At 40.0% G+C, this 26,778-nt stretch overlaps 3 protein-coding genes across 14 annotated transcripts in view; 1 reads left to right on the top strand and 2 right to left on the bottom strand.

Annotated features, from left to right (window-relative positions):
• The window catches only part of IPO11 (importin 11), a 99,868-nt gene extending 85,581 nt beyond the window's left edge, over positions 1 to 14,287 (bottom strand). For 3 of the 5 annotated variants that reach the window (XM_084504701.1, XM_084504704.1, XM_084504705.1), the window contains exons 1-5: positions 14,116 to 14,252; positions 13,709 to 13,786; positions 5,713 to 5,795; positions 5,291 to 5,434; positions 1,827 to 1,927 (exon numbers count right to left, since the gene is read on the bottom strand). In XM_084504701.1, the coding sequence (XP_084360827.1) occupies positions 1,827 to 1,927; positions 5,291 to 5,428 (239 nt within the window). In that variant the 5' untranslated portion in view covers positions 5,429 to 5,434; positions 5,713 to 5,795; positions 13,709 to 13,786; positions 14,116 to 14,252. Of the gene's footprint in view, positions 1 to 1,826; positions 1,928 to 5,290; positions 5,435 to 5,712; positions 5,796 to 13,708; positions 13,787 to 14,115 lie in introns of all 5 variants that reach the window. The other 2 variants (XM_084504702.1, XM_084504703.1) reach the window with 2 other exon arrangements.
• A 258-nt stretch (positions 14,288 to 14,545) lies between these two features.
• DIMT1 (DIM1 rRNA methyltransferase and ribosome maturation factor) lies at positions 14,546 to 22,661 on the top strand. 2 transcript variants are annotated; one of them, XM_084505251.1, is made up of 12 exons: positions 14,546 to 14,814; positions 15,726 to 15,799; positions 16,083 to 16,169; positions 16,546 to 16,607; positions 16,716 to 16,809; positions 16,894 to 16,943; positions 17,790 to 17,913; positions 18,018 to 18,110; positions 20,456 to 20,520; positions 20,801 to 20,864; positions 21,353 to 21,459; positions 22,177 to 22,661. In XM_084505251.1, exons 3-12 carry the CDS (start codon positions 16,149 to 16,151, stop codon positions 22,217 to 22,219), a joined length of 723 nt encoding a protein of 240 aa, XP_084361377.1. In that variant the 5' UTR covers positions 14,546 to 14,814; positions 15,726 to 15,799; positions 16,083 to 16,148; the 3' UTR covers positions 22,220 to 22,661. The 2 variants fall into 2 exon arrangements, with proteins under 2 accessions (XP_084361377.1, XP_084361376.1); XM_084505250.1 differs by lacking the exon at positions 14,546 to 14,814 and adding an exon at positions 15,462 to 15,595.
• A 1,899-nt stretch (positions 22,662 to 24,560) lies between these two features.
• The window catches only part of KIF2A (kinesin family member 2A), a 53,316-nt gene continuing 51,098 nt past the window's right edge, over positions 24,561 to 26,778 (bottom strand). For all 7 annotated transcript variants that reach the window (XM_084505242.1, XM_084505240.1, XM_084505241.1 and 4 more), the window contains one exon: positions 24,561 to 26,386. In XM_084505242.1, coding sequence (XP_084361368.1) covers positions 26,301 to 26,386 — 86 coding nt within the window. In that variant the 3' untranslated portion in view covers positions 24,561 to 26,300. The remainder of the gene's footprint in view (positions 26,387 to 26,778) is intronic.

The raw sequence follows: 26,778 nt of genomic DNA, 5'->3' as shown, positions 1-26,778 counted from the left end.
GCAAGGACAAAAAAAAAAAAAAAAAAGCAACCTGTTGAATGTAACTTCCGAAAGTCACGGTATCCAAAACACAACTGCAAAGAACAATTGACTGAGAAATTGCCACCAAGAACAGTATTTCTCAAAATGATTGCAACATATTCAACAAAAAGAAAACTGATCTGTGTGAGCACAAAATACTGGCAACATGTCCCATACAAGAAATTGAGAAAGACAGTTAGAATAGAGTTAGAAATGGGCAGTGTGAAAATCTAACGTGGATTTACTCCATTCAATCTTTAATAGTAACTAATGATTAATTTTTTTTTTTTTTTAAATTAAATTTGCAACAGTAAAAGTATATTGAAAGACTGTTACTCATTTTTTACCTCAAACAAAAAGATGGCAGTCATTACTTCTGCAGGAAATTAATCATTGGCTTCTAGGCCAGTGCTACTAATATCTATCTTAAAAAAGGTAACACATTGGAACAATGTATTTTAACTGGTTTGACTAATACTTGTTAAGTAAGGTGCAGTAATGTAAACAGCATTATCTTGTAACTTTAACCATGCCAAAGACAGTATTTTCCTCTCGAAAAAGAGAATCTGCTTGCATATGTTTTTCAATCATATACTACTCCACCTATACAAAAATTCCAGTGCTTCATGTAATAATAGAATACCACATTATTTGAAATGTCCTGTAGGTAAAGAATTTCACCACTTTTCCCTCATACTGCCACATAAGCTTGGTGGATCTTCAAAAAAGCTTACAGTGCAAAGCAAATTACACTAAACTACCTCACACAACATAATGGAAACCATGCCATACTTTGAGTTTTAGTTTTTCTTCTTAGTTTACAGTTACATTCCATAAAAACCAGACCTGAAATTCCTGTTTACACCCTACACAACCTGACACTGATGTTCCACCTATCAATATCATTAGCATCTAAAAGCCAGACTTAACACTTCCAGGTCTGTCATAGCTCCCAAAAAAATAAAGAAAATTGAAACCCTTTTAAAATTATATCTACCTTTAAAGGAAAAAGAAAATAACCCCACGGAGAGCAATGACAAGTATATAGCTCTATAGTTAGATTATAATGCCACTCCTAACTTTTAAGTAAATGCTCAAGAATACTGGCTGGATTTTTAGTTTCTTTGGAGAACTTTTTATCATGCATTATCAGAACAAGAAAAAAGAGGACCAGAACTTTCTATCATGACAGCTACTGCCTCTTTCTCACATAAAAGAGAACAAGGGGAAATGGGATCAAACTAAAAAAGGGTAGATTTAGATTAGACATCGGGAAAAACTTCTTTACTCAGTGTGTGGTGAGGCACTGGAACAGGTTGCCCAGAGGAGCTGGGGATGCCTCATCCCTGAAAGTGTTCAAGACCAGGCTGGATGGGGCTCTGGGCAACCTGTTCTAGTGGAAAGTGTCCCTGCCTAAGGCAAGGTAGTTGGAACCTAAACCATTCTATGATTCTATATGTTCAATAAGAATTCTGAATTAATGTGTCTCAAATAACCTCTCCAAGAAACCTCCTACCTGTCACATCTAATAATCTAGGTCATAGCTTTATAAAACTTATATAACTTCAAAATCTGGCATCTATGAAATAAAACTTGTAACTCAGTTTATGAGAGTAAAATATAAACAAAATTGTAAGAAGAAATATGAAAACAGACTGATACATTAATGATCCCTAATATAGAAGTGTTCTATCAATTTCACCATAAATTCCAATGAAGCTGCTATCAGCCAAGAAATATACTGTTTTCCAGTTGGGTAAGAACAAAACCTATTGTAGGTTAAGTGCAGGAAAACTAGGACTTACTGTGGTGCAACTCGTCTCCAATAGCGATCAATTCCGTTTTTAAAGTACAGCACAGCTAACCATCTGACATTCACATCCAGGGTATGATTTGTGAAGATGTTCTGTTTAAAAAAATAAGTTAAAAGTTATTCAGCATGACACTCACAGGATAGAAGTTGTATAAACATATGCACTGGCGTATGTATAAATACACATACCTCTGTATATTCGGTTGTATATAAGCAAAATGCATAGTCAGCACTTGACAGGCAAGTGAAATAATGTGTTAAAAACTATTTTCAAAAGATTACAGAAATGCTTAGCACTAGGTCTAAGAATTTATAAGAAATTAAGCCCGCTGTATAGTGTAAGAATAATTCTAATTTTGTCTGGCTGAGCAGGGAACATAATAGCAATAACTACTAGCATCAACCAGTTATTATTATTATTTTATTTTTTATTTTTTTTTAACAAAACAGATGGATTCTGGCTGCAGTAAAAAAGTATTCTGTATCATGCAGATTTCTAAAATCTTTCAAGAAATTTCTTCATTATCTTGACCCATGCCAAGAACCTTCCTCACTACCACTATGGTAGACAGAAAAACAGTGACCTGGTAGGAGAGCAACTCTCAAACTTGCCTACGCTTATTCTTGAAAATTAGCTTCTGCTGCTAGATATATAGGTATCTGTGTATATACTTATATATACATATATTCACACACACACAATACATACATATATGCACAAATGCATGCGAACACATTCGGGTATTATATTTATATGCCACTGTAAAATTAACCAATTGGGAAAAGCTGAAATAAATGATGGTTACTGAAACTTAATACAGGTACTACCCTGGATAGCAGCTCTCCTACTGTTTTACAGCTGTGTCCATCATCCCCTTAAAAAAAGGGCGACTACACTAGATGGTTTCATTTTGAGGGTGTGAGACATTACTCTCTTCTTTGGGGAATAAACAGGCATGAGCTCAGTGGTCTTATTTTATAGTGCACTTAAATTAGGTAGCTTCAGAACTCTACTAAAACACAAGGTTTCAGGTCAGAAGATCCTGCTACAATTGGGTGCCAGGTTTGATGAAGTTAAAAATACACTCTTCAAAGAGCTGAGGACTATAGAAACCTAAGATCATCAAGCAACACACCAAAAAAGCCACAAACCCCAATCACTACAAAGCAAACACTTACATGCTAACAAAGGTATCAGTTCAAAACTAGCAACCTTTAGAAAAATAACAAAAAGGTTGTAATTTCTGTTACAGCATTACAGCTACAAGACACCACAAACTCATACAACTGGTAAAGGACAAAGGTTGCTTTTCAAAACAAACAAGCATTCTGACTTTTCATCTTTGTTCTTCAAGAGAGGTACATTAGCACCTTCAAAAAAAGCATAGAAATATATATTAACATCTCCACTGTGTATAAAAGGCTATAGATTCACAGATATGTTTCACTGTGAATTATGGTTTTCTGTCTTGATCACCCCGTAAGAGATATCTGACATTAAGTACTTACATTACTCCTCTGTCCCATAGGGATTAGCTGTCTTACCCACTCTCCACTTACAGCCACCTGCTTCGCCCCTCAAGACCTCATTTTCAGCTCCACTAAGAAGGTACCAGCTACCTTCTCCTTTAGACAGTTGAATTCCCATAATCAAGTTAAACAAAGTAGAGATTCTCCACTTACATTTGGTTTGGAAGATTACTGTTTTTTTTTTTTTTTTTTTTTTTTTTTTACTTGACGAAAGGCTCATGTGTCCCCAAACAGGTCTACTTCATCACATTAAAATGATCGAATCCTGTTAATTCTATTAAATGCCTCAGTTTTTGTCCTGGTTTCAGTTAGAACAGAATTAATTTTCTTCCTAGTAGCTGGTGGAATGCTGTGTTTTGGCTTAGGATGAGAAGAGTGCTGATAACACCCCGATGTTTTAATTGTTGCAGAGCAGTGCTTATACTAAGCCAAGGACATCTCAGCTTCTTACTCTGTCCTGCCGACGGGCAGGCTGGGGGTGCAGCAAGAGCTGGGAGGGGACAGACCCAGGACAGGTGACCCAAACTAGCCAAAGGGGTATTCCATACCATCTGACGTCATGCTAAACAATATATAGGGGTGGCTAGCCGGGGGGAGGGGGCCGGACTGCTCGGGGTTAGGCTGGGCATCGGTCAGCGGGTGGTGAGCAATTGTATTGTGCATCACTTGTTTGTACATATTATTAGTAGTAGTACTATTATCATCATCATCATCATTATTATTGTTATTATTATTTTCCTGTCTTATTAAACTGTTTTTATCTCAACTCACGGGCTTCTCTTTCCATTTCTCTCCCCCATCCCAGAGAGGGAGGGGGAAGGGTGAGCGAACAGCTGTGTGGTGTTTAGCTGCTGGCCGGATTAAACCACAACAGTTTTTAGCCATTATATCTAAAACTCCCACTAACTTCAATTACAGCTGTGAGTGCTCATCATGTCCACCACCTGAGCTCTAAGGCAGTAATGCTCAGAAAACAATTCTGAGTCAGAGGCTATTTCTGCTGTTTTCTTTCAAGAATGTCACTACAGAAACACTAAGCAGCAGGTAAAACTGAATTTGGCAGCTCAATCTCTCTTCCTAAATCCTGACTTGTTTCAACTTTTCAAACAAGGGGGTCTGCAGAAAACAGAACGTCACCATACAACTCTGTCATTGGGTCCACTGAAGGCAGATGTTTGTAGAAAAAGCAGTTTATCTGCATGTTTTTTTTTAAGACTGTATAGTTAATATAAACACATACGCAAAGGAATACAAGAACAACACTTAAATTCTGAGCATCTTCTCTGAAACTGTTTGGTCTCCTTAGAGTATGTTTCCATCACCTTGCAACATGCTAATGCATCTGTTTCATCAACAGCAGTGGAACCTTCACAAGTTTTCATCCTCCTGGGAACCTTACTACCAGCCAGTCAGGTAATCTCCCTGGAAGTCCCTCTCTGCTGAGAAGGAAACTAATCTAACATGAGAATTAAACTCAGTACACTGAAAAGCATGGGGAATGTTTCTTCTACAAAAACCATCACAATACACCACCTCCTGGGGTGTATTATGAATTATAGAAAAAGGTATATTTCCTCACCATATACAACTGTCACCACCCCCTGGGGTGGTACAGGCAATTTCTTTGGCAATCGTCTTCTGTTATCTGCAGTTCACAAGCGGACAAAAACAGGTTTAGCACTAAAGGCCCAATCATTCATGATGCTAAAAGACAGACTTCCTCCTTTTTGTAAAAAACTGGGAAAAGAATCTGCTTTGAGACAGTGAGAGCAATGCTTCGCATGGCATAGTGTACAGATACCAGCAGCTGGGCCATGACAACTAAGAGCCTCCCTCTAGACATCACTGTTCAACCGCATTCTAAAAAAAAGTCACATTCAAATTTACTCACAATGTAAGTAATAACACTGTTGCAGTGTAACTTACCAATAAGACTGAATAAAAACCTGGTTGCGTCTCCCACTGCTTCAGTTGTTCCTCAGCTGGTTTCAGTACTGCAGTATCTTGACTAGTAGCTTGTGTCAAGACTTGCAAAACAATAGTGCTTGCACTGTTGAGATCCATGAAAATCTGAGAACATTTAAAAAAGAAAGAAAACCACTTAAAAGAAGACAGCAAATAGAGACAAGTAATTGCCATGTGTTTTATCTAAACAAACGGCACTAACTTTTCACTAGACTACACTGTGTATGGTAACATCACACCCACTCACATGCAGTATCAAGGTATAGAAGTGATTAAACTATTCTGCTTTCAGAAAATCCTCCACAAACCTGAAGTCTATCACTACAAGTATATTTACTAAATTTGAGGAATTAGGGAAAATATTTTGATTTTAAACTGGTTACCTCTCCTGTGAAGCACAGCAGACAGAGCAAAATTGCAAGTCACGATAAACTTCAGCTCCAAGCAAGCACCACCATGGGGTTAACTGAAACGGGAAAAGATGCGGTATTAACACTTCATTTCCAAAATAGTTTTTCCTCAAAAGAAAAACAGATCCATTTCCAACAGTTAAATTTCATCATTCAAATACATATAGACATTTTATATCTACTTTAAAAAGGCTGAATTGTGGAATCCTATTCAATTAGAGTTCTCAAAGAAACTGAATTTTCCTCAACGTATTTGTATTTCTTTATTATCTGTTTAGCATCAGATTATGATCAGATGAATTGAGAGTGCCAATTGCCTAACTTCCAATACAAATACATTCTTACAATCTATAAAGACAAACCAGAAAATTGCCCTCCAAATAGCACAGAGAAGAGAATGACTGTAGGAGAAGAATTAGAACAAATTGAAGAGAAACATACACAAAAACTACTACAAAATCTGACAATTAACAGAACTGGTTTTCTGTCTACAAAAACCTCCATTTATAACCTATGTAACCTTATTGTAACACAAAAACATGTTAAAGTATTTCTATACTTAAGTTTTCCAAATAAAGAAGCAAGCACAGTTTATTTCTCCACTACAAACAGGTATGAAAATCTGTTTTTGTTCAAAATTGAAAAAAGTTTAAGTCCAATTTCACCAAAACAAAAAAAAAAAAGCAGCAAATTGTTACAGTGTTAGTAAGAACGCCAGAGAAATCAAACCTTATTTTGATGCAGGTGTAAAATTTTCTTTTGAAAAAACAGAAAGCACCCCAACACCAAAACAAAAAACAAGATTAAAGATTTGTTATCCCAGAAACATTCCTGCACAATTAAATGGAAAAAAAAATCTAAGAATTCACAATATATGTATGTCTCCAATCTTCCTTAATGATAAAAAGACAAATTTAAAGGTTTTAGGATTGAAGAACAAACCTTTGCATACTTTCAATACTAACCACTAAATCATCTCTTTACAACAGTAATTGAAAAGAAGCAAGGAATCTTCTGTTTTATACTTGCCATGTGATCCATCTTTTTATGTCTCTGCTTTTACTGCCATACAAAAACAATTTACCTGTTTCTTCTTAATTACTCTTACCATTTAAGCCTTTATCAGCTCACAGATTCTCTAAAGGTTTCCTAAGATTATGAGACCTTCACATAACTTTACACATTCAAATTCTAAGCTTTCTTCTTAGAAGGCCATCAATTTCCATGGAACCAAGACCCTGATGCACACTGTAAAATCGAGCCAGGACTGGTTTGCACAGAACCAAGAAACAAAGTCAAGGTAAGACTTGGGTATTATACTAAAAGTCCTGCTAGGTACATTTTTCCATCAAAAGTAATCAAGAAATGATAAACCTGTAAATGATCTTGTAGGCATGACAGTAAGACAACATATTTAGGTGCTGTATCATTTATTTTTCTCCCTTTCAGGGAGTATTTTGGTATCTTGAGTACCCTATGCTGTCTGCCTGCATCACTGCACAGCCAAAATTAACCAGGAAGCAGCAAGACAATGACAGCACATAAAAACACTGGGTTAACTCACATGGATCACAATAGGAACTTTATATCGCACAGCACAAAGAACTTGATTAAAACAGACACACAAGCAAAGCTGCAGTAAAAGATAACATTCAGATTTTTCTGGTATAAACACTACAGTGCTAAAGTATGTCTATCATAGCTAACAGAATTTCAGAGAACCTAAAAGAAAGGTAGTGAGGGAAAAGAATGGAGGAAAATAAGTAAATGGGGGTAAAACGTCCAAAGAAGTAGATGTAGAATTTGCACAAAAGACAAAAACATATCTCAATTCCTACAAGATCAAAACTATTATTAATATTTTAAGTGATTTCATTTATTTCCATTTAAAAGTCAAACTATTTGCTTTCCAAAAGAAATACATTCTCATCTTACACCAGCAAACAGAACCTGATAAAGTATAATTTTGGAGCACCTAATCAACTAAAAAAAATTGCTAAACATTAGTTTTAATTGTGAGGTGAAAGCCAAAAAGACAATTTCTGAAAGTTAACAGGCTTGCAGTGTGTACATGCCTAAGCAAAATGTTACATAATTTCTTAAATTCCAAATAACTTTATTTTAAGCCTTTTGCTGAACCATGTTCTTCAAAGAAGAACAGGGAAAACTGCACAGGAAAACTGCACGTGTCAACAGCAATTCTGTGGCATATATCCAGATACTTGCTGTAAACATCCATTGCAAGTACATGGAAAAAATCATTAATGAACTTTTACGTAACAACTGATTTTTCACTAAAAAACTAACATAATGTTTGATAAACAAAACTGTTTCTCAGCTACATGTGAATTGAATGCATAAAAGGAGTTTTTTTTTTGTCCTTTCCCCAGGGAACAGTGCTGTTAATAAAGCTTCATATAATTCATCAAGAACAGCTGTCATTAGGTAACTTGCTTATTGAAGTTAGTGTAATACAAACAAAAACCTACAAGGACGTTTTTCTTTTTCTGATTTCAAAATAATTACCTGACAGATCTAAAGATGTTAAAAAAAAAAATCAAAGTATTTGCAAAGTTTCTTTTTTGATAATGCTTTTCATTATTCAAGAAGTCTGCATTTTCACTTAAAAAAAAAAAAAAAATGGGGCTCACTCCTAGAACAACCTTAGCAGGTCAGAACGAAAAATAATTTAACCCATTATTCTATCTCTGACAAAGACCATACTGGATACCCAAGTGAGAACACTGGAATATGACAAGCTTTCAGTAATATTTCTGAAAAACTCTCCCATCCTCCAGAAGACTGTGGTTCAAGGACTTCCTAGAAGCAGGCCATTTGAATTTAACAGCCCTCAGTTCTTCCACAAATTTACAATGTTGTTTTCTGACCCCATGTAGACGATATCCCTCAGACAACATTTAATGAGGCTGTCATAAGCGAAATAGAAGATAAAATTAAGCTTCGCAGCTTAAGCTAATTACAAATAAGTTATGCCTATAGAAAAAGTTATGATCACTAAAGTAAAGAGTACCACCCTGTGCTTACCCCTGCACCCCTTAAATGCTGGATGCTGGAGGAGGGTGGGGAAAATGCATAAATTTTTATTTGCATCAAGTTCCCCCGTCGTTTCCACACCACACTACCAGGCAACTAAGGGTGCTGGGCATAAAAGAGCAGGCAGAACTGCAAGAAGGTGCTTCTTCAGTAGTACTGGTTTGTGGCAGCTGGAAGTGTTCATCCAACTGCAGTTTTAATAAAGAAACATTGACAGCTATTAGGAGATCCATGATCTATATTAAGATGCTTAACAGTACTCTAAGAATGAATGAGTACCCTTGTTTAGGGATGCCCCTTTTCAGTGAAATGGAAAACTTTGATTTTTATGAGAAAAGGACATGTTGCTAATACCAATCTTAACACTAGAAAAGTACTTTTCATTTAAATTTTAAAAAAGTTAAATCAATTACCAGATTCAGATACAGGAAAAAAAAAGCATGCCTTCAAGATGACTTCAGCATTCCTTTAAGCTAGTGAACTTTCAACTACAAGCAATTCCTAAAAGGAAAAAAAATCCTGGGTATACCAATCTTTTTATTTCTATTATTATTATTTCTGCTTCATAAAGAAATACTTCAAACAAACATATATTAAAACAGAGCCAATTTAAAATATCAGCCCCAAAAGGGAGACATATACTTCCCTTTCCACCACACCCTCCCAGCTCCCTTTCCTCTTGATTTTGTCTTTCCACTCCCTTCTTTTCACCATCTCTCAACCTCACTTTTGGTAAGCCAGCTGAACTCACTATTCAATCCAGAGAACCAAAAGTTGTTTTTCCATTTTTTTTGTGTGTTTTGCAAGGTTAGCGTGTCAAGTCACCTGAGCACACTGTTCAGCAGACACCCGAAGGGGCTATGGGAGGTTGGAAGAACACAGCACTTCCAGCAATGGCATCAAGCCATTACAGGCTCTGGTTTTAACAGGAAATTTGAATTCTGATTCAAAGGTCTCTCCTGATATTCCTTTCCCAAAAACAACTTTATTTTCAAGAGAAATCCTATCTCCTGCATGCACTCTGTAAATATGATCAACCCAATTAGCACATCAGCTCCTATCTCAGGTGTTAGTGGATCCTCCCAGAACACAAACTTTTACTGCTGTCAGTGCAGAGATGCTTTTGTGCTATCAGCTCCTGCAGACAGGACCCAGCCAGGTCTGGTGCTTAGCTGACAGTTAAAGCTTTGCATACCATAAAAACACAAGACAGAAAAATTTATACTCCCTCCAACCATCCACGAGCTTAAGTACATAATATAAAGGTACCTATTTAAAAAATATATATATTATTTCAAACATTTTCATTAGATAAATAGAACAAATACATTAAATCAGAGATTGAATTAACAGTGGAACACAGCTGGATTGCATTAGGATGACAAAAGCCCCACCAAACCACAACTTTAGGAATTACATAAAAGCTGAAGCAGGGCTGTTCCAGGTCAGACCACTTTTAAAACAGGAGGTGCAAAAGTCTTTTCTGTTGCACAGCAAAAAACAAGGGACATGGGTTACATCACAGATGAGTTACACCACAGGAACAAGGATTTTCTCCACAGTCTGCTGAGTACTTCCAGTACCCAATTCATTGTTAAACAAGTTCTACAAGACATGCTAAAGGTGAAACACATGAGGCAAGTATTAAATACCTGTTATCTTTTGGGTACCTTCACAGCCATGCCAGATGTATAGAAACATTGGTGGAGTCTATCTACATTACAAACACCACTTTCTTAGAAGACAGACAGGGGCTGCACTTTTGAGTAGTAGAAGATAGAATTTCCAAGCTTGATCACTGGGTAAAGCTTAGCATTTCTGACATCTACATCTAATCTCAGAGCTTGTTTTCAAAATAAGCAGTGAGCAACTGCAGCAGCACTTGTTGCTTTCTGCTGCTTTTCTGTGGTTCATACCCATTGCTATCACAATAAAGCAGGAAGCACATGGGGATAAAAAGAAAAGAAATCCCTTCAGCTGAGGGTATTGAACATCTTACAATTGCAAATCAAAGCATGGGTTTATTGCCATATTAGAGTTTCTGCTTGTATGAAGGAAGTGAGCCTAACCACATACAAGAAGGAAACCTATTCTCGACAACCATACTGCGCATGCACAGACCTGAGAGAGCAGCATATTCCCCGGCTTACATTGAAATAAAAAACTTTGCTTACACCTAGAAAATATATAACACATCAAATGCAACCCCTCAGCACAATGAGCCAGCGGTGTTCTTGAGACACTGGGAAAACCAATGCTGTCTTCTCATTCTTAGCTTCCAGTGCTCAGCACTTCTGTTCCCACTCACTAACTCCTACATATCCTTTCCATTGCAAAAACCCAGGATCCACTTTTGCTGTTCTACCCTCCACTCTTTCTCTTTGTAAGAAAACACACATACAGTCCTAGTATCTTGAATGTTCTGCCATCATGTTTTCCATTATCAGTCAGTCCTCTTAATAGAGACTACAAGGTATACAGGTACTTTTCCCATGACACTGACACACATCTGAATTTTAGAATCACTCACCAATTATGAAAACAAACAAAAAAAAGAATAACTACGTATCTGCAAGGGAACAAACCAAAGATTTCATTTGTAAATGCCTACAAGCTTCATTTTTTTGAGCTTTAAACAACGCAGTATTCATTCATATCCCAATAATTAATTCTGTACACTTGTTATTTTTTTGTTAATTCCATAAATTCTTTTCCACCATGATGAGGTGTAAGAACTGATCCAGTTACGATCCTCTGAAATTGGTTAAAATATTGCACAAAATACATAGTGTTATCACTGAAAATAATGCAAACTACATTCTGGGCTACTTTAAGAGGGACATGGTAAGCAGCTCTAAGGGTGTTATCATTCTCTTCTATGCAGCAATATGTGAGACTGCTTCTAGCACACTGTCTTCAGTTTTGCCATCATTGCTCTCCCTTTCCCCAGTTCAAAGAAAAAAAGTGCAGAAATTGGAAAGCCCGGAGTTACTAACATGATTGGGGTCTGACTTATGAAGAGATGTTGAGGACTTGTTCAGTCAGTGAAGCAGAGCTAAGTGATGACTTAAAAGACACCTACAAATAACAAACAACTACCTGAAGAGTACTTTCAAAGAAGACAGAGGCAAACTCTTCTGGTCAATGGCAGATGATAGATTAAAGCTACAAACTGCAGCTTGGGAAGTTCAACAAGAAACTTAGGACTGACTGTTTTTCAGCACATTTATTTTGAGGAAAATGGAAAAAAAACAAAGTTTCTATTCTGAAAAGCCATAAAAACCAGTAACGGGACACCTTCTAAAAAAAAAAAAAAAAACAAACAAAAAAAAACAAGTAACATAAAAGCTAGCATCTGCAGCAATATTCACATGGCATTAGCAATGCTTGTAAGGATACGGTCAATTTCAGGAACAGCTGGTAAACATTCCAATGTCTCTCCACCATTCTATAAATTTTCCTATGAGCCTCTTTTCCTAAGATTATAGTACCTGTATCAATCATGCCAGATGTTAGTAATTCTACTGAGCAGTAAAAACAAACAAACAAACCACCAGTATTCTGAATATTCTGGGTATTTCTAGAATCATTAACAACTACACTAATGAACACAATCACTACAAAGATTAATGTTAGTCATTATTAAGACTTTCAAAAACAGTAGCTTTTTTATGTAAATAAAAAAGGCAGAAAGACTGCCTATGCTTTGCCAATTGAAAACATAATAAAGAGAAATAACAGCGCTTATATAGGAAGGAGCTACAGTGTTTCTTCTCCTCACTGTTACTGACAGAAACAGAAGACTAGAACTTATTTGTAACAATTTGCATGTGTAAATATTTTTTACAAGAGTACAACACTGAAACTAAAACCCAGGTCTAAGAAAAATCAGCATGCAGAAGAGACCAGGGAAGAAGTAGTAAAGAAAAAGGAGGAACACAGGAATAATGGAGAGCTGCAAGCAAGGCTGATAATATTTACAGAGGTATCTCAGATTACATTATAAAATATGCAGATGAAGAAAAATGGCCTCTTATGGTAAGTGGAAACTGGCCAAATGAAACTATCCAAAAATCCCAACAGAAATAACAGGAATAAAAACTAACAGTGGGACTATTCCAAGGAATATGCTTGGATATAGCTCAGAGGAAACCACGTCACAGGGCTTGGTACCAATAACAGAGAAAAAGGAAAAAAAAAAGATACATGGAGACAACAGAAAAATATTTTTAACATTTAATAGTCAGTTTATGCAATGACCAAACTCATAAGACTAGTCGTATTCCCTATTCTTCCTAGCTCATCTCGTTTTAGTAGATTTTCAAAAAAACATCTCAACACTTCATGGTGAATTAGTATTCAAGAACTGACACGGAAATGCAAGGTTCAGTCTGCCTTCATGCAGAGACTTTAATTATTAAATAGTTAATTGAACTGAATATTGAATTGAAAACAATTTCAGAAGATGGTTAGAACTAGCGTCTGATGATACAGTTTCAAAATTTTCTATGTTCAGCTTGGGCAACAAAAACCTTTATTAGGCCATGTATATATATATGGTACAAAACGCCCTTCTGCAGAACATTAAAATGACGGAATGCAAGAAGAAATGTGGAGAGTGATGAAAGATACTAGAGTTAAAACGAAGTCAAAATAAGTCAAATAAGTCGAATAAGTAAAAATAAGTCAAAGCCCATAAGGAACGTGCTATTTGTAAGGACTGAGGTGGTCCCACGTATTACAAGCATGAATCCGAAAGGCACTGCACGCACGTTACAGACACAGTTGATGGTTGAGGCAAGGTTTGCAGCAGCAGAAGCTTGGAGCTGCATCAGCACTGTGTTTAGGGCCTCGTTCCTACGCTTCACACGTGTTGCCAACTTGGACGCAAACACAAACAGGAGGCACAACTCACCACTCCTGCACCCACCCTGCCTTCGGTTTTGGGAAGGAGCCGCTCCCGCTAAGTTGTCACCTGCTGTCCCTCGAGAACCTGCAGGAGGAAAACGGGCGCATTTACCAACAAAGCACGCGTAACGGGACGGCACTCGCCCCTTCCCCACGGCGCACAAGTTCTGCCTCTCGGCAGCAGCCCCCGCCGCTCGCTGCCGGACCTCCCCTGGCGGGGCCGAGAAGCGCGGAGCGCAGCCACCCGCCGCGGCTGAGGCGAGGCGAGGCGAGGCGAGGCGAGGCGTGGCGGGCGGCGGGCAGCACACGCGGCGCCCAGCAGCGCGGCCGAGGCCGCCTCGCCCCCTCCCCGCCTCCCGGCCGGGCCCCGGCACCCCCCGCCCCGGCCCGGCCCGGCCCGGCCCGCTGCGGTACCCGGGGCGCGGCCGCCCCCTCACAGCAGGCGGCGGTTGGCGGCCGTTGAGCCCCGCGACGATGGCGGCGGCGGCAGCAGCGCGTGCAGCGCGGGCCCGGCGCGCGGCTCACCCTTGGCGGCGGGCGGCGGCGGCGCCGCACGCGGGGGTGGGCGGGGCGAGGCCGGAGGTGGGCGGGGCGAGGCCCGGGGTGGGCGGGGCCGGGCCTGGCGCGCGACCCCCGCCCGCTCCGAAGCGGGCGCCACGAGCCCGGAGGGGAGGGGGGAGGAGGGGAGAGAGAAGGGAGGGGGAAGGGGGGGGGCGCTCCGAGGGTGACGTCATCGCCCAGCGACGCATGCGGGAGGGGGGCGCTCCCTCCCCGCTCGCTCGACGGCGCGCATGCGCGTGCCGCTGAGGGGGAGGGGGTGAGGGCGTGGCGTGGGTGAGGGGGTAACGGCCGTTAAACGGCCGCGTAACGGCTGCCTAACGGCTGCCTAACGGCCGCGTCACGGTGGGCGCTGCTGTGCACAGCCGCAGCCCTCCCGCTGGGAGCCGCAGCGAGCACCCACCCGCACGGCGCGCAGCGACGCGGGGCTGTTCAGATGCAAGGCACGGGTTGTGGCGATGAACTGGTGGTAGCCCGTTTGTGCGAGTTGAAGCATCGCGTGGCTCTAGCGTTGTCCTGAATCACCTCTTGGTCACGTCTTCGAGAGTGAAAAAGGTTAAACAGTAGGTCCTGGAATATGGGAGGCCCCTCAAGGATTCACGAAAGAAGGAATAGTTCTAGTTATCTGTATATAGCAGCATAATGCTGAATAATGAATAATACTCTGACACAGAACATCCTTTATTAAAAAATGCTTCTTTTCTCCGCTGTTAACAGTTTTTCTCTTTTGCCTTGCTATCTATTCTCACTGTTTTTTCCTGCCTGAAATACCCATTCCACAGCTACCTGGAATGGGTATTCTGTTTTGTCTGTGTGTGTGTACGTACGTTTTTTTAACTCACAACAAATAAAACAATGTCCAAGTAACCAACGCCATTGACTTCCCTAGCACTATATATTAAATATTACTTAACTAAGAAATACAAGTAATTAGCTGGGAAAACAGGCTGATGTTCTCTGTGATGCTAGGGGCACGGACATGGACGTTCCCATATATAAGAGAAAAGAGGAAAGCGTGTTCCCGTGAGGATCCTATACAAAAGAGGAAATAACCGAGCAGCACAATAGATCCAGCCATTCGGACAAACCCGCATATTTATCCCAAGCGCGTCAGGGATGTGTGCTTGTCACACAAGCCGTGTGCCTGCCCGGGGGCACCGCCTCCCGCCCCGCCCCGCCCCGCCGCGGTGCTCCACGGTTCGCGTAGTGCCGGCTGGGCGCCGCGGCGGACGCACGTGTGCTCGCAGCCGGGCCGGGGCCGGGCCCACCGCCGCCATGCCCAAGGCGCGGGCCGGGAAGCGGCCGCGGAGGGAGCGCCCCGAGGGGAAGGCGCCCGGTGAGGCCGGGTCCCGGGGTGGGGGGTGGGAGGCCGCGGAGCGGGGGGTCCTGGGTGGGCAGGGCAGGGCAGAGCAGGGCAGGAGCGGCGTTATGGCTGTGTGTGTGTGTGACTCTGTGCTTCTCCGCAGGGATCCTCTTCAACACCGGCGCCGGGCAGCACATCCTGAAGAACCCGCTCGTCGTCAACAGCATCATCGAGAAGGTGGGCGCTGGAGGTGCCGAGCCGGCAGGGGGCTGATAACTCGCTTACTTGGCTGTGCGCGGTCAAGTGCCGCTCCTAGTTAACTTGTACAACGTTTCCTTAATAAATAAATAAATAAATAAATACATTCATATTTCTTTATTAGCTGATTTCAGCTTTTTATTGAGCTCCTTACACCTTTCATTTCATAATCGAATTGCTGCTAGAAATCAGTTCCAGAAAAACACTTCTTATTTATTTACTTAATACTTTTTTTTTTATTTATTATTTTGTCTGTTCTTAGGCTGCCTTACGACGTACAGACGTCATTCTGGAAGTCGGCCCTGGAACTGGCAACCTGACAGTAAAAATGCTAGAGAAAGTAAAAAAAGTAAGTGTGACTCTACCACCACCTTCCCGTATGTTATGGCTTGGCCTTTGGCATAGAGAAGCGTTTTCAGCTACCTGGTTAAAAAAATAGAATAAAGTGTATTTTTCTTAACATTCGCATGTATAGCAATGATTTTTTTAGCTGCGTTTGTAAAATATGCATGGCTTTGTCAAACTACATCGCTGTTATCAGTTTATGTGATAACTTTTGCATGTTTTATGGGGGCAGAAAAAAAGGTGTGTAGCATAATGAGAAGTATTTAAGACTTTCTTAATCACATAGCAATATTTATTTGATCCTTTTTTTACAGTTGTAGTTTTAATCCCAGCTAGGAGGAGTTTGTGTATTAAGTTCTAAGTATCTTCTTTATTTTCAGGTTATTGCCTGTGAAATTGACCCTAGACTTGTGGGTGAACTTCAGAAGAGAGTCCAGGGCACGTAAGTATCAGCCTTTGAAGTAGTGATGACTTAAAGCAGTGGAGCTGCTTTGGCAAAAACATTGGCAATGTGCTTATCTGATGATAACCACAGTATATTTTCACCCAGGTGTCTGGCAAACAAACTTGAAATCAAGGTTGGAGATGTCTTGAAAACAGAGTTACCGTTCTTTGATGCATGTGTAGCTAATTTACCTTACCAGGTATGCACTAAAAAACATGATGAAACTTTTTTGTTAATGATAGCGCCTGGAAGTTACACTACTGATGTTATTTTTTTTTCTCAGATTTCCTCACCATTTGTTTTCAAGTTGTTACTTCATAGACCTTTTTTCAGGTATGTACAAGAGCACTGCTCTAGATTACCAGATTGGGGGCAGGGTGGAAGAGGCAAAAAAATAGTTTTACAAATGTTCACAAATCATTTTTTTTAAATACCATTTTGGTGGATCAGAGCCACACCATTTTTTTTTCTATAATATGAAAACTGTCAATGATTGATAATTGGTTAATGTCAAGTAGTTAACATATCAACTAATGCATAAGGATAAACTTAGTTTTGGTGTGAGAGTCAAGCTGATGAAAGGAAGAATGCCACCTGTTTGCACTCAGATTATAAATAATTGTTATTCCAAGGATAAGCAGGGCATGGTAACATTTCAAATGTCTTCCTATGTTAGGAAGTACGTGCTAAGGGTAGAATTGAAGCCAAGACATTTATTATTGTCTGGTTTAAAAATGTAACTGCCCAGGTACTTCTGTGTGTTCTTCACCATGACAGTAGTTCTTCATTTCTCACACTGAAATATTAACATTAGTGACGTTACTGGTCATCTTACAGTGTTAGAGAACTTGTATTTGGCGGGCTTGCTGTGAAATTTCTCAAAATTATTTGTCATGCATGAAACTCTGAGACTGGACTCTCTCTGATCCATTTAGCAGTATAGAGAACAAAACTCTATTGTAGTTTTAATGAAACTTGGATAGTTTTACCAAGTTGTATTTTTTTTTTTATTATTTGTTTGTTTCTCAGTCTGACCTAATCAAGGGAGTGTGTGCATATCACAGAATTTCATTCCTTTAAGTCCTGAGGGGGGAAAAAATATTTTCTAACTAGCAGTTAGCTTTTAAGTTAAAAGTTGGTTAGACTTAGAATTCATTTTCTCATTTCTGTTACTCTCAGGTGTGCAATACTTATGTTTCAAAGGGAATTTGCACTTCGTTTGGTTGCAAAACCAGGAACTAAGCTATACTGCAGACTTTCTATTAATACCCAGTTATTAGCTCGAGTGGACCATCTGATGAAGGTATGTCGTTCTGCTTTACTTAAGAAAGCTATCAAAGAGAGAATAATGTCTCTAAGAACGTGAGGATTCGCTGCCTATTCATGCAGCTGCCTAACTTCTAACAGGTTGGAAAGAACAACTTCAGGCCTCCACCCAAAGTGGAATCCAGCGTTGTCAGAATAGAGCCAAAGAACCCACCACCACCTATCAACTTTCAGGTAAGTGTTGTATAGTGTAATGACAATGTAATATTCTAGTAATAGTGTTTAATTTTGTTTCACTTCTTTGGACTTGTTAGTCAGTAGTGAAAACAACATAAACAACTAAGTATCCATTGGTATTTACAAAACACCACAACATTTACTCTTGTGTTGATCAGGCTTGTATTACTGCATTATCTGCACGTAGTTGCGTGCAACTTTTCTTGCAATACTTAAAAATACAAGCACCAATACAGGCTGGGTGGAGAATGGATTGAGAGCAGCCTTGAGGAGAAGGACCTGGGGGTGTCAGTTGACAAGAAGCTTGACATGAACTGGCAATGTGAGCTTGCAGCCCAGAAAGCCAACTGTATCCTGGGCTGCATCAAAAGCAGCATGGCCAGCAGGGTGAGGGAGGGGATTCTTCCCCTCTGCTCCGCTCTTGTGAGACTGCACTGTGTTCAGCTTTGGAGCCCTCAGCACAAGAAGGACATGGATTTACTGGAACAAATCCAGAGAGGGGCCACGAGGGTGTTGAGAGTGCTGGAGAACCTCTCCTATGAGAACAGGCTGAGAGAGTTGGGGCTGTTTAACCTGGAGAAGAGAAGGCTCCAGGGATACTTTATTGAGGCCTTCCAGTACCTAAAGGGCGCCTACAGGAAAGCTGGAGAGGGACTCTTTGTCAGGGAGTGGAGTGATAGGACAACAGGAAATGGCTTTAATATAGAAGAGGGTAGATTTAGATCAGATAGATGGAAAAAATTCTTCACTCAGAGGGTGGTGAGGAACTGGCACAGGCTGCCCAGAGAAGCTGTGGATGTCCCGTCCCTGGAGATGTTCAAGGCCAGGCTGGATGGGGCTTTGGGCAGCCTGGTCTGGTGGGAGGTGTCCCTGCCCATGGCAGGGGGTTGGAATTACAGAATCACAGAATTTTCTAGGTTGGAAGAGACCTCAAGATCATCGAGTCCAACCTCTGACCTAACGCTAGCAGTCCCCACTAAACCATTTCCCTAAGCTCTACATCTAAACGTCTTTTGAAGACTTCCAGGGATGGTGACTCCACCACTTCCCTGGGCAGCCTGTTCCAGTGCCTCACAACCCTTTCAGTGAAGAAGTTCTTCCTAACATCTAACCTAAAACTCCCCTGGCACAACTTAAGCCCATTCCCCCTCATCCTGTCACCAGGCACGTGGGAGAATAGGCCAACCCCCACCTCGCTACAGCCTCCCTTGAGGTACCTAAAAAGAGCGATAAGGTCGCCCCTGAGCCTCCTCTTCTCCAGGCTGAACAAGCCCAGCTCCCTCAGCTGCTCCTCGTAGGACTTGTTCTCCAGGCCCCTCACCAGCTTCGTCGCCCTTCTCTGCACCCGCTCAAGCACCTCGATGTCCTTCTTGTAGCGAGGGGCCCAAAACTGAACACAGTACTCGAGGTGCGGCCTCACCAGAGCCGAGTACAGGGGGACGATCACCTCCCTAGCCCTGCTGGCCACACTGTTTCTGATACAAGCCAGGATGCCGTTGGCCTTCTTGGCCACCTGAGCACACTGCTGGCTCATATTCAGCCGACTATCCACCATCACTCCCAGGTCCTTCTCTGCCTGGCAGCTCTCCAACCATTCCTCTCCCAGCCTGTAGCTCTGCTTGGGGTTATTGCGCCCCAGGTGCAGGACCCGGCACTTGGCCTTGTTGAACTTCATGCAGTTGACCTCAGCCCATCGGTGCAGCCTATCCAGATCCTCCTGCAGAGCTTTCCTACCCTCAAGCAGATCAACACACGCACCTAACTTGGTGTCATCTGCGAACTTACTGAGGGTGTGGTCTTTAAGGTCCCTTCTATCCAATCCTATGATTCTGTTTCTGACAAGACCGAGGTACCAAATCTGTATCGATTGGAGAGTTGCTACTCATAATATCCTTTTCGTAGTGCTTATTATTATCGCACAGAGTTTCTTCCAATTGATGACTTAAGTTACTTGTGATCAAAGGAGTGTTTTTGAGAACTCTTACTTTACTCTGCATAGTCTCAGAAGACAGATGCTGCAGGATAATATACTCAAAGTTAATTTTTAAAATGCTGTGGTCTTCAAGACCATTTCAACCTTGCCTAGCATTAGCAGATTTTCTTGAAGTGTCTACATTCTCATCACTTAAGATCTGGACCGTGGTACTCAGTAGTATTGTGTGAAGTATTTTTCCTTCCATTTGTGTTGCTTTGTCCAAAAATGTGTGCTCTTTGTATTGTTAAGAAAGTACTCTACTGGAAAGATGTTTTTGCATTTGATATTCTTGTGAAATTGCCAATAGTGTTCTTGTTTTTAGCAGCCATATGTTCCTTTCAGTAAGTACTGTGTGCTTTAATTTCAGGAATGGGATGGTCTGGTAAGGATAGCCTTTGTTAGGAAAAACAAGACGCTCTCTGCAGCCTTTAAGTAAGTAACTTATATTAGAATTTTTTGAAGTTTGAGAGTCCATTATTTTGTGTAAATATCTAGCAGTGTTATATGCAGGCCAGCAGAATTCGGGATAAACCACAATGGGGAATCTATGCTAAGGTCGCAAACTTCTCAAGTTAAACTTTTAGGCAGCTGTTTAAGAAGAAAACTCTGTGTAGTTATTCGTTTATTTTTATATTAAAGATGAACAACCAGTTAAGTCAAAAAAAAAAAAAATTAAAGATCAGTTTTCATTCTAGATTTGAATTTCTTTCAGGTCAAGTGCTGTAGAACAGTTGTTGGATCATAATTACCGAATTCATTGTTCCTTACATAATAGAGTAAGTTCCTTTTTAATATATTACATTTTATTTATATGTACTCTGACCTAAACTCTAACATTTGTAAGAATAAAAAAATCAGAATTAAAAAGCTTGACATGTTAAAGCTTTTCCAAGAGAGTTTTGGGAAGGGAGGAACTGTTTTTCTTAAGGAACAGTTTAAAAGGGTCACTAAGTTACAGTGAAAAAAAATGAAATCTGGGGATGTTGTTAGTATATTGGCTGTACACGTCTCAAGGATGGCCTTTTCCCAAAATCTAGTAAGAAAACTTCAAATCTGTGTAGCAATACTGTTGGTGATTCATTTATAGTGAATGAGCTAAGATATAAAAACTCAGATGCAAGAATACAGTAATCCAGAGAAGAAAAGCTACAGCTTTTGTCACTTGAAAGAAGAACTCTTGTAAAAGCAAAGAAAGAGTATTTAAATTAACCTGTTCCTATGCTATGAATAGAAAAATAATTTGTATCCCATTTTCCATTGATAGGAAATACCTGAAAACTTCAAAATTGCAGAGAAAATACAGACGGTTCTAAAAGATACGGGTTTCTCTGAAAAACGAGCTCGTTCAATGGATATAGATGACTTCATTAGGTGAATATTTTCTCTTTACCCTATTAAGCTTCTTCAAATTCTACCTGCTTCTATACCCCTGTGTCAAACAGATAAGCATTGGGTTACATAGGAAGAGGACTAACCATTTTCCTCTGCATAAACCCTGTATAAACTGCTGCTGCTTACAGCACTCAGATGGAACTAGCTAAAGATCATTACTTCTGTAATTTGTGTTCTAGACACTAGACAGTGCCTCTGCTAAAAATGGCTCTAATAACAGGATTGGTTATCATAATTTCTCTGGAGACTTAAACAGTCCTTCCCTGTCTGGCTGCCTTGAGGATTAGGCCTTAACATAATTCAGATATTTTAGTAATTAGTACTATTTTCTGCTCTTCTGGTGAGTAATATATGTTGGAACAAGAATCCTGTCCTAATTCAATTTAATTCAAGGTAAAACTAGCTGTTCCTCGTAAGCGTAGCATGACGATTAACATGGTCACTACTTTTCAAAGAGATGCAGCTAACCTGGTATGACACACCACCAGTAACTGCACTGGAAATGTATCTCTAAATTGGCAAACTTAATAGTAACTTGTAGTGTAAGCTTTCTAACAATTTTTATAGTACTTGAACAACAATAGCTGCTTTTGTGCTACTTTCTTATATTCTTCGCCAGCCAGCGTGACTTGGAAATGACTTAATTGGCTGTATAAACGAGTGGAAATTATAACATGAATTATTTCCCTTTTTCAGACTGTTGCATGGCTTCAATTCAGAAGGCATCCATTTCTCATAGATTCTACCAGAAGAGTGAAAGATCTTTATTTTCTTATCTAAGCCTTACTGAAGCGGCAGTGACTGCAATGAGACAAGCTTTTCTCACAAAAGCAACAGAATACAGAGTGCACACTGGTTCTTATTAAGAACATTACAATTTTATCACAGGTAATGAAGAGGCAAGAAGATGCCGCTCTGTATTTTAAAAGCGTTAAATTCTTTCAGGACTGAAGTGAGATGCTGGACTTCCACGCAACAGAGCATGTTTAGATTTACCCGGTGACATGCAGGTTGATGCTGCCGTAACTGAGATCTCCGTTCTCTGGTCATGAACTTGATCTCAGTATATTCTTGTAATACTTACAGTATAACTTGTCTGTTTAGCAGCAACAAAAATGGATTTGTAGTCATTCCACTTGGTTTTTGTTTCCTTTAAAATATATTTAAACAATTCCTTTTGATTTGGGATGTCCATTTCTTCCTTTTGTCTGGTAGCTACTAGCATTCCAAGTCTGTTAGTAACCTACTTCCATTCAAGAAATCCCAGTAAGTGTTTTTCAGAAATGAGCATTTATCTTAGGGGCATGGTGTCAGTTGCTGGAAGTATCACTGAGGGACCTAAAATTACCAGTGTCATCTCCTTTACCACCTCCTTACTGCCATCAGACACCGGTTGGAATCAGCAGAAAATTACTAACTGGCCAGTGGTCTTAAACACAGACAGAAGGTGGTTATAGCAGGTGTTCAACTGTGAAGTCAGGCAGCTATTTTTTGTCAGAAAATTTTGTCATTTAAGGCCAAGAGGAGGATTAAGATAGATCAAAGCTTTCAGTGAACCTCAAAGCAATACATTCATGTGTCCTGACTTACTGAAGTGTCTTAATATAGTTTGGATTATGTATTTGTTACTAAGGACAAGGCAGAGTTTTTTCCCAAGGAAGTTCACGTTAACTCTACATAGCAACCACCAAAAGAAAAATCCACTTTGATCTCTCTTACAATTCAGGAAAACAGTAACCATTAACTCTGTAGCATGATGCAAGTGATGGCACAACTATGTATTAACTACCATAAGACTGGGTATCAGGACTGGATATCAGAGGGTGGTTGGGCACTGGGACAGGCTCCACAGGGAAGTGGTCATGGCACCAAGCTGTGGAGTTCAAGAAGTGTTTGGACAATGCTCTCAGACACATGGTCTGATTTTTGGGTGGTTTTGTGTGGAGCCAGGAGTTGGAAGGGACCACAAGGATCATTGAGTCCAACTTGGGATATTCTATGATTCTGTGATAAGTCATTTGTTTCATGTGTGGCATTTTGCCAGTAAATGCAGAAGAGACAGATTAACAAAAAGTAGTGTAGTATTCACTTCATGCAAGTTGAAAGGTCAGTGATTCAGAAACGCTGCCTGAATTTGCAGGCATCCTGAAGGAGTGCTCAATTATTTTATACTGTAACAATTCCAGTGCTGCTTCCCTGCCTACAGAACCAATTTGTGAGCAATGGTTAAGCTGCCCAACACAGAAGGAACAAATACGGGATATATGCATCGTGGTTTTTGTAAGCTTTTGTTTTACAGCACAGGAAACAGAACGTGCTTGCATGAGTCCTAGTCATGCCTGACCTACAATGGCCTACAGAATTCAAGTGCTACAACCAGCTGCATTCACTTGCTTATTTTAATTGTCACTTCAGCCTCAGAGTCTGCTGTAAAGATTAGTTCTACACTATCACAGAGGCAGTCTCTTAACAGCCACTAGACATGATTTTAACCTGCAGCTGGTAACTCACAGGCCACATCATTTACAAGGTTTAGTAAAAGGTGCTGAGATCTGTCTGCCTTTTCTCTGCCTCTCATCTTTACTACTTGCTATAAACCACAGCCTGGCTGTGGCTCTTGGCTTGCATGGAGGAGTAGTAGGGAAGCAAGTGTTTGCCACATACGATGCCCCAGTCTTTAGAGGCTCTTTACAAAGTAAAAGTAAGAGTTCTCTAAAGCAACTTCAAAGAAACCCTCTGGTATTATACAATGACCTGTACTATCCTCCACTAACAGAAGTGGCTGCTTTTTTTAATTAATTTTTTTTTTTCTTTTTAACTGTAATGAATGATGTTCTTAACCAAATGCTCAGGAAGTTGTGTGATGTTTCTTTGAGACCTGCTGCAAAATAAAGTCAGGACAGTGCTCTGGGGAATTCTTCTTACACTACACATTTGCACAGAATATTTTTTTCCAGAAGTAAATACTCATTTTGAAATCGGAGACCTTTTGAAAAGTGCAACAACTCACATGTGTTTACAAAGCTCAACCCTTCCCAAAGCAGAACAGAGCCTTCATAGAAGTAAATTCTCATCTGTAATTCATTTAATAGCTTAATTTATTAAACACATTATGTAAAATCTACATTGTTGTTTCAGTTTTCATGTTTACACACAGGAGGATTTTTTTGATTTAACCATGATGCGACAATAGCTTCCCATAGCCTACCTTCCTATGAGAGATACAAACATTAAACACTACAGGAATTCTTGGCTCATTTAACTCTCTTTTCATTGCCTTCCCTTTATTTTCCTTCAGGCCTGGCACAAACATACAGGCCTGTATGCCAAAAGTAATGTTTAAACAGTTCCAAGGGAAAGTCTGCTGATAGAAACTCCTGGAAACAGGGAGAACTCCTAGAGAGGTCTACAACTCTTCATTTGACACAAAGTTCTTACATGAGAGGTCAATCTTTCCTGGATACCGACTTTGCAAAAATAACTTGAGTGCCACCAGTTAAAAAGTGCTGATATACATGGCGCCATTTGTGAGAATTCGGGTACTTCAGGGATTTCTATTAGCACTAGGTAGAGGTATTGTGCAAATCCTCAAATGATGCAATTTCACCTCACTTTTCAGCTGCTGGCACCGTATACAAAGGGAAAAATAGGCATTAGCTACTTTTTTTTTTTTTTTTTATTAAAGCAACAGAGCTACTCAAACTACCTGCATACTACAGTTAATGTACATGTAAGTCTGTCATGCATCAAAAGCCAAATTTTAACAGTATGTGAAAGGCCAATACATATTTATTCAGCTATATCCCCAAACTTTGACAGTTATCCTATGCATCATACACAGAGGTCAGATTGTACCTTCTTTCCGACAGCATTATCACATCATACCACATACTGCTTATCTGCATTATTCTAAGATACAACTCTCCTCAGTACTTAAACATTACCCTTTATCATACATCAACTAATTTATATTTCTGTTTTTTGTTTGATTTTTTTTTGTTTGTTTTTACAGAGAAAAATGTTAGAATTATATAACCATTCTTTACGGTGTTCAAATAAATCTAAAATCCAGATTTTTTTTTACAAGGAGGATGGAATGTCCAGCTGTTTGTCCACTCCAACAGCTCTTGCAGTTCCTGTTCAAATGATATGGCACATCCTGTGAAATGAATGAACTAACCAAAAAAAAAAAAAAGGTCTCAAAACACATTAAAAATGTACACACACTAAAAGCAATTTATATTGACAAATAAGGAATGTTGTTTATTAAGGCTGTGCTTCAAAAAGAGGATGTTTAGGGTTAAGTAGCCTTCATCAAGGCACAGAATGACAGAATGGAAAAAGGTAAGCACAGCTGTATGTAGAAGAGAAGTTATGTACAACCACTAGTGAGGTGTGCATGCACGCAAACACAAAACTGCACAGCTGGTCTTTGTAACAAAACTGAACAGTTTAAAGGAAATACTGTGACATTTTAATGTCCACAGTTTTACTTCATTATTAAAAACATGGTAAATACTTCCAAACAAAAAAAAAATTCACAATTCGAATAAAAGAAATATTCAAAACAAAGTGCTTCACAGATCTGAACCCTGCATGGTTGTGCTGTCTGGTCTAGAAGCATTTTGTAGACATCATAGGAGCATTTCACACAAAACCGAAAATGTCACTCAGGTGAATAAGAAACAGGACACCTCCACAGACATTTCTAATGTTTTTACACTTTCAAGTAGTTGAGTTCTTACGGCCACTGGGTTTTGTAACAAATGTGTGCTACAGCAGTACAGGTTTGTGGATTCCTTTAGCAGCAAAGGCCCATTTCAAAGGGCACGTGGTCTTTTGGGGTTGATCTGTTTACTGGCCTGTTCCTCTTCTTGTAGAGCTGCCCGGAAGGATTTCACTTTATCTTTAAGGAAAAAGAAATAATGAGTACTGATGTGCCTGTTCTCAACACAGATCATGAAACTGAGCCCTGAAGAGCCCTGAAGTTCCACATCCCTGCCTGAGTGCGTAACAAACAAACAAAAAAAACACTCCTGCAGAAAAGCAGCTGAAGCTACAAATGGCAAGAGGACTCAGATAAACTTAAATTCAGTGCTCACCATATAAAACAAGCAGCTTAGCAATTTGGTACCTTCTTAGATGCTATCCTGCCTAGTCTCTAGGCAGGAAGCTGCACAATTGCACTCCCTGCATGTAACCTGTTTGTGTTTCAGTTCTGCTTCTAACTTGGAGAGCACAGGAAGATACACACAGCATAATTCCCTTTCCTTCCCAGCAGCTTCCCAACCATCTTTA

This window comes from Aythya ferina (genome assembly GCF_964211825.1).
Source record: "Aythya ferina genome assembly, chromosome: Z".
NCBI lineage: Eukaryota > Metazoa > Chordata > Aves > Anseriformes > Anatidae > Aythya > Aythya ferina.
Note: the sequence above shows the minus strand (reverse complement) of the source record. Positions and strands in the feature narration are given on the sequence as shown.

Bases quoted from the DNA above. Each gene is read 5' to 3' on its own strand.
- DIMT1 (XM_084505250.1), top strand. From the start codon at position 15,535: ATGCCCAAGGCGCGGGCCGGGAAGCGGCCGCGGAGGGAGCGCCCCGAG. The intron at 15,800-16,082 runs GTGGGCGCTGGA...GTCTGTTCTTAG, and splicing joins TCAACAGCATCATCGAGAAG to GCTGCCTTACGACGTACAGA. The intron at 16,810-16,893 runs GTATGCACTAAA...TTTTTTTCTCAG, and splicing joins TAGCTAATTTACCTTACCAG to ATTTCCTCACCATTTGTTTT.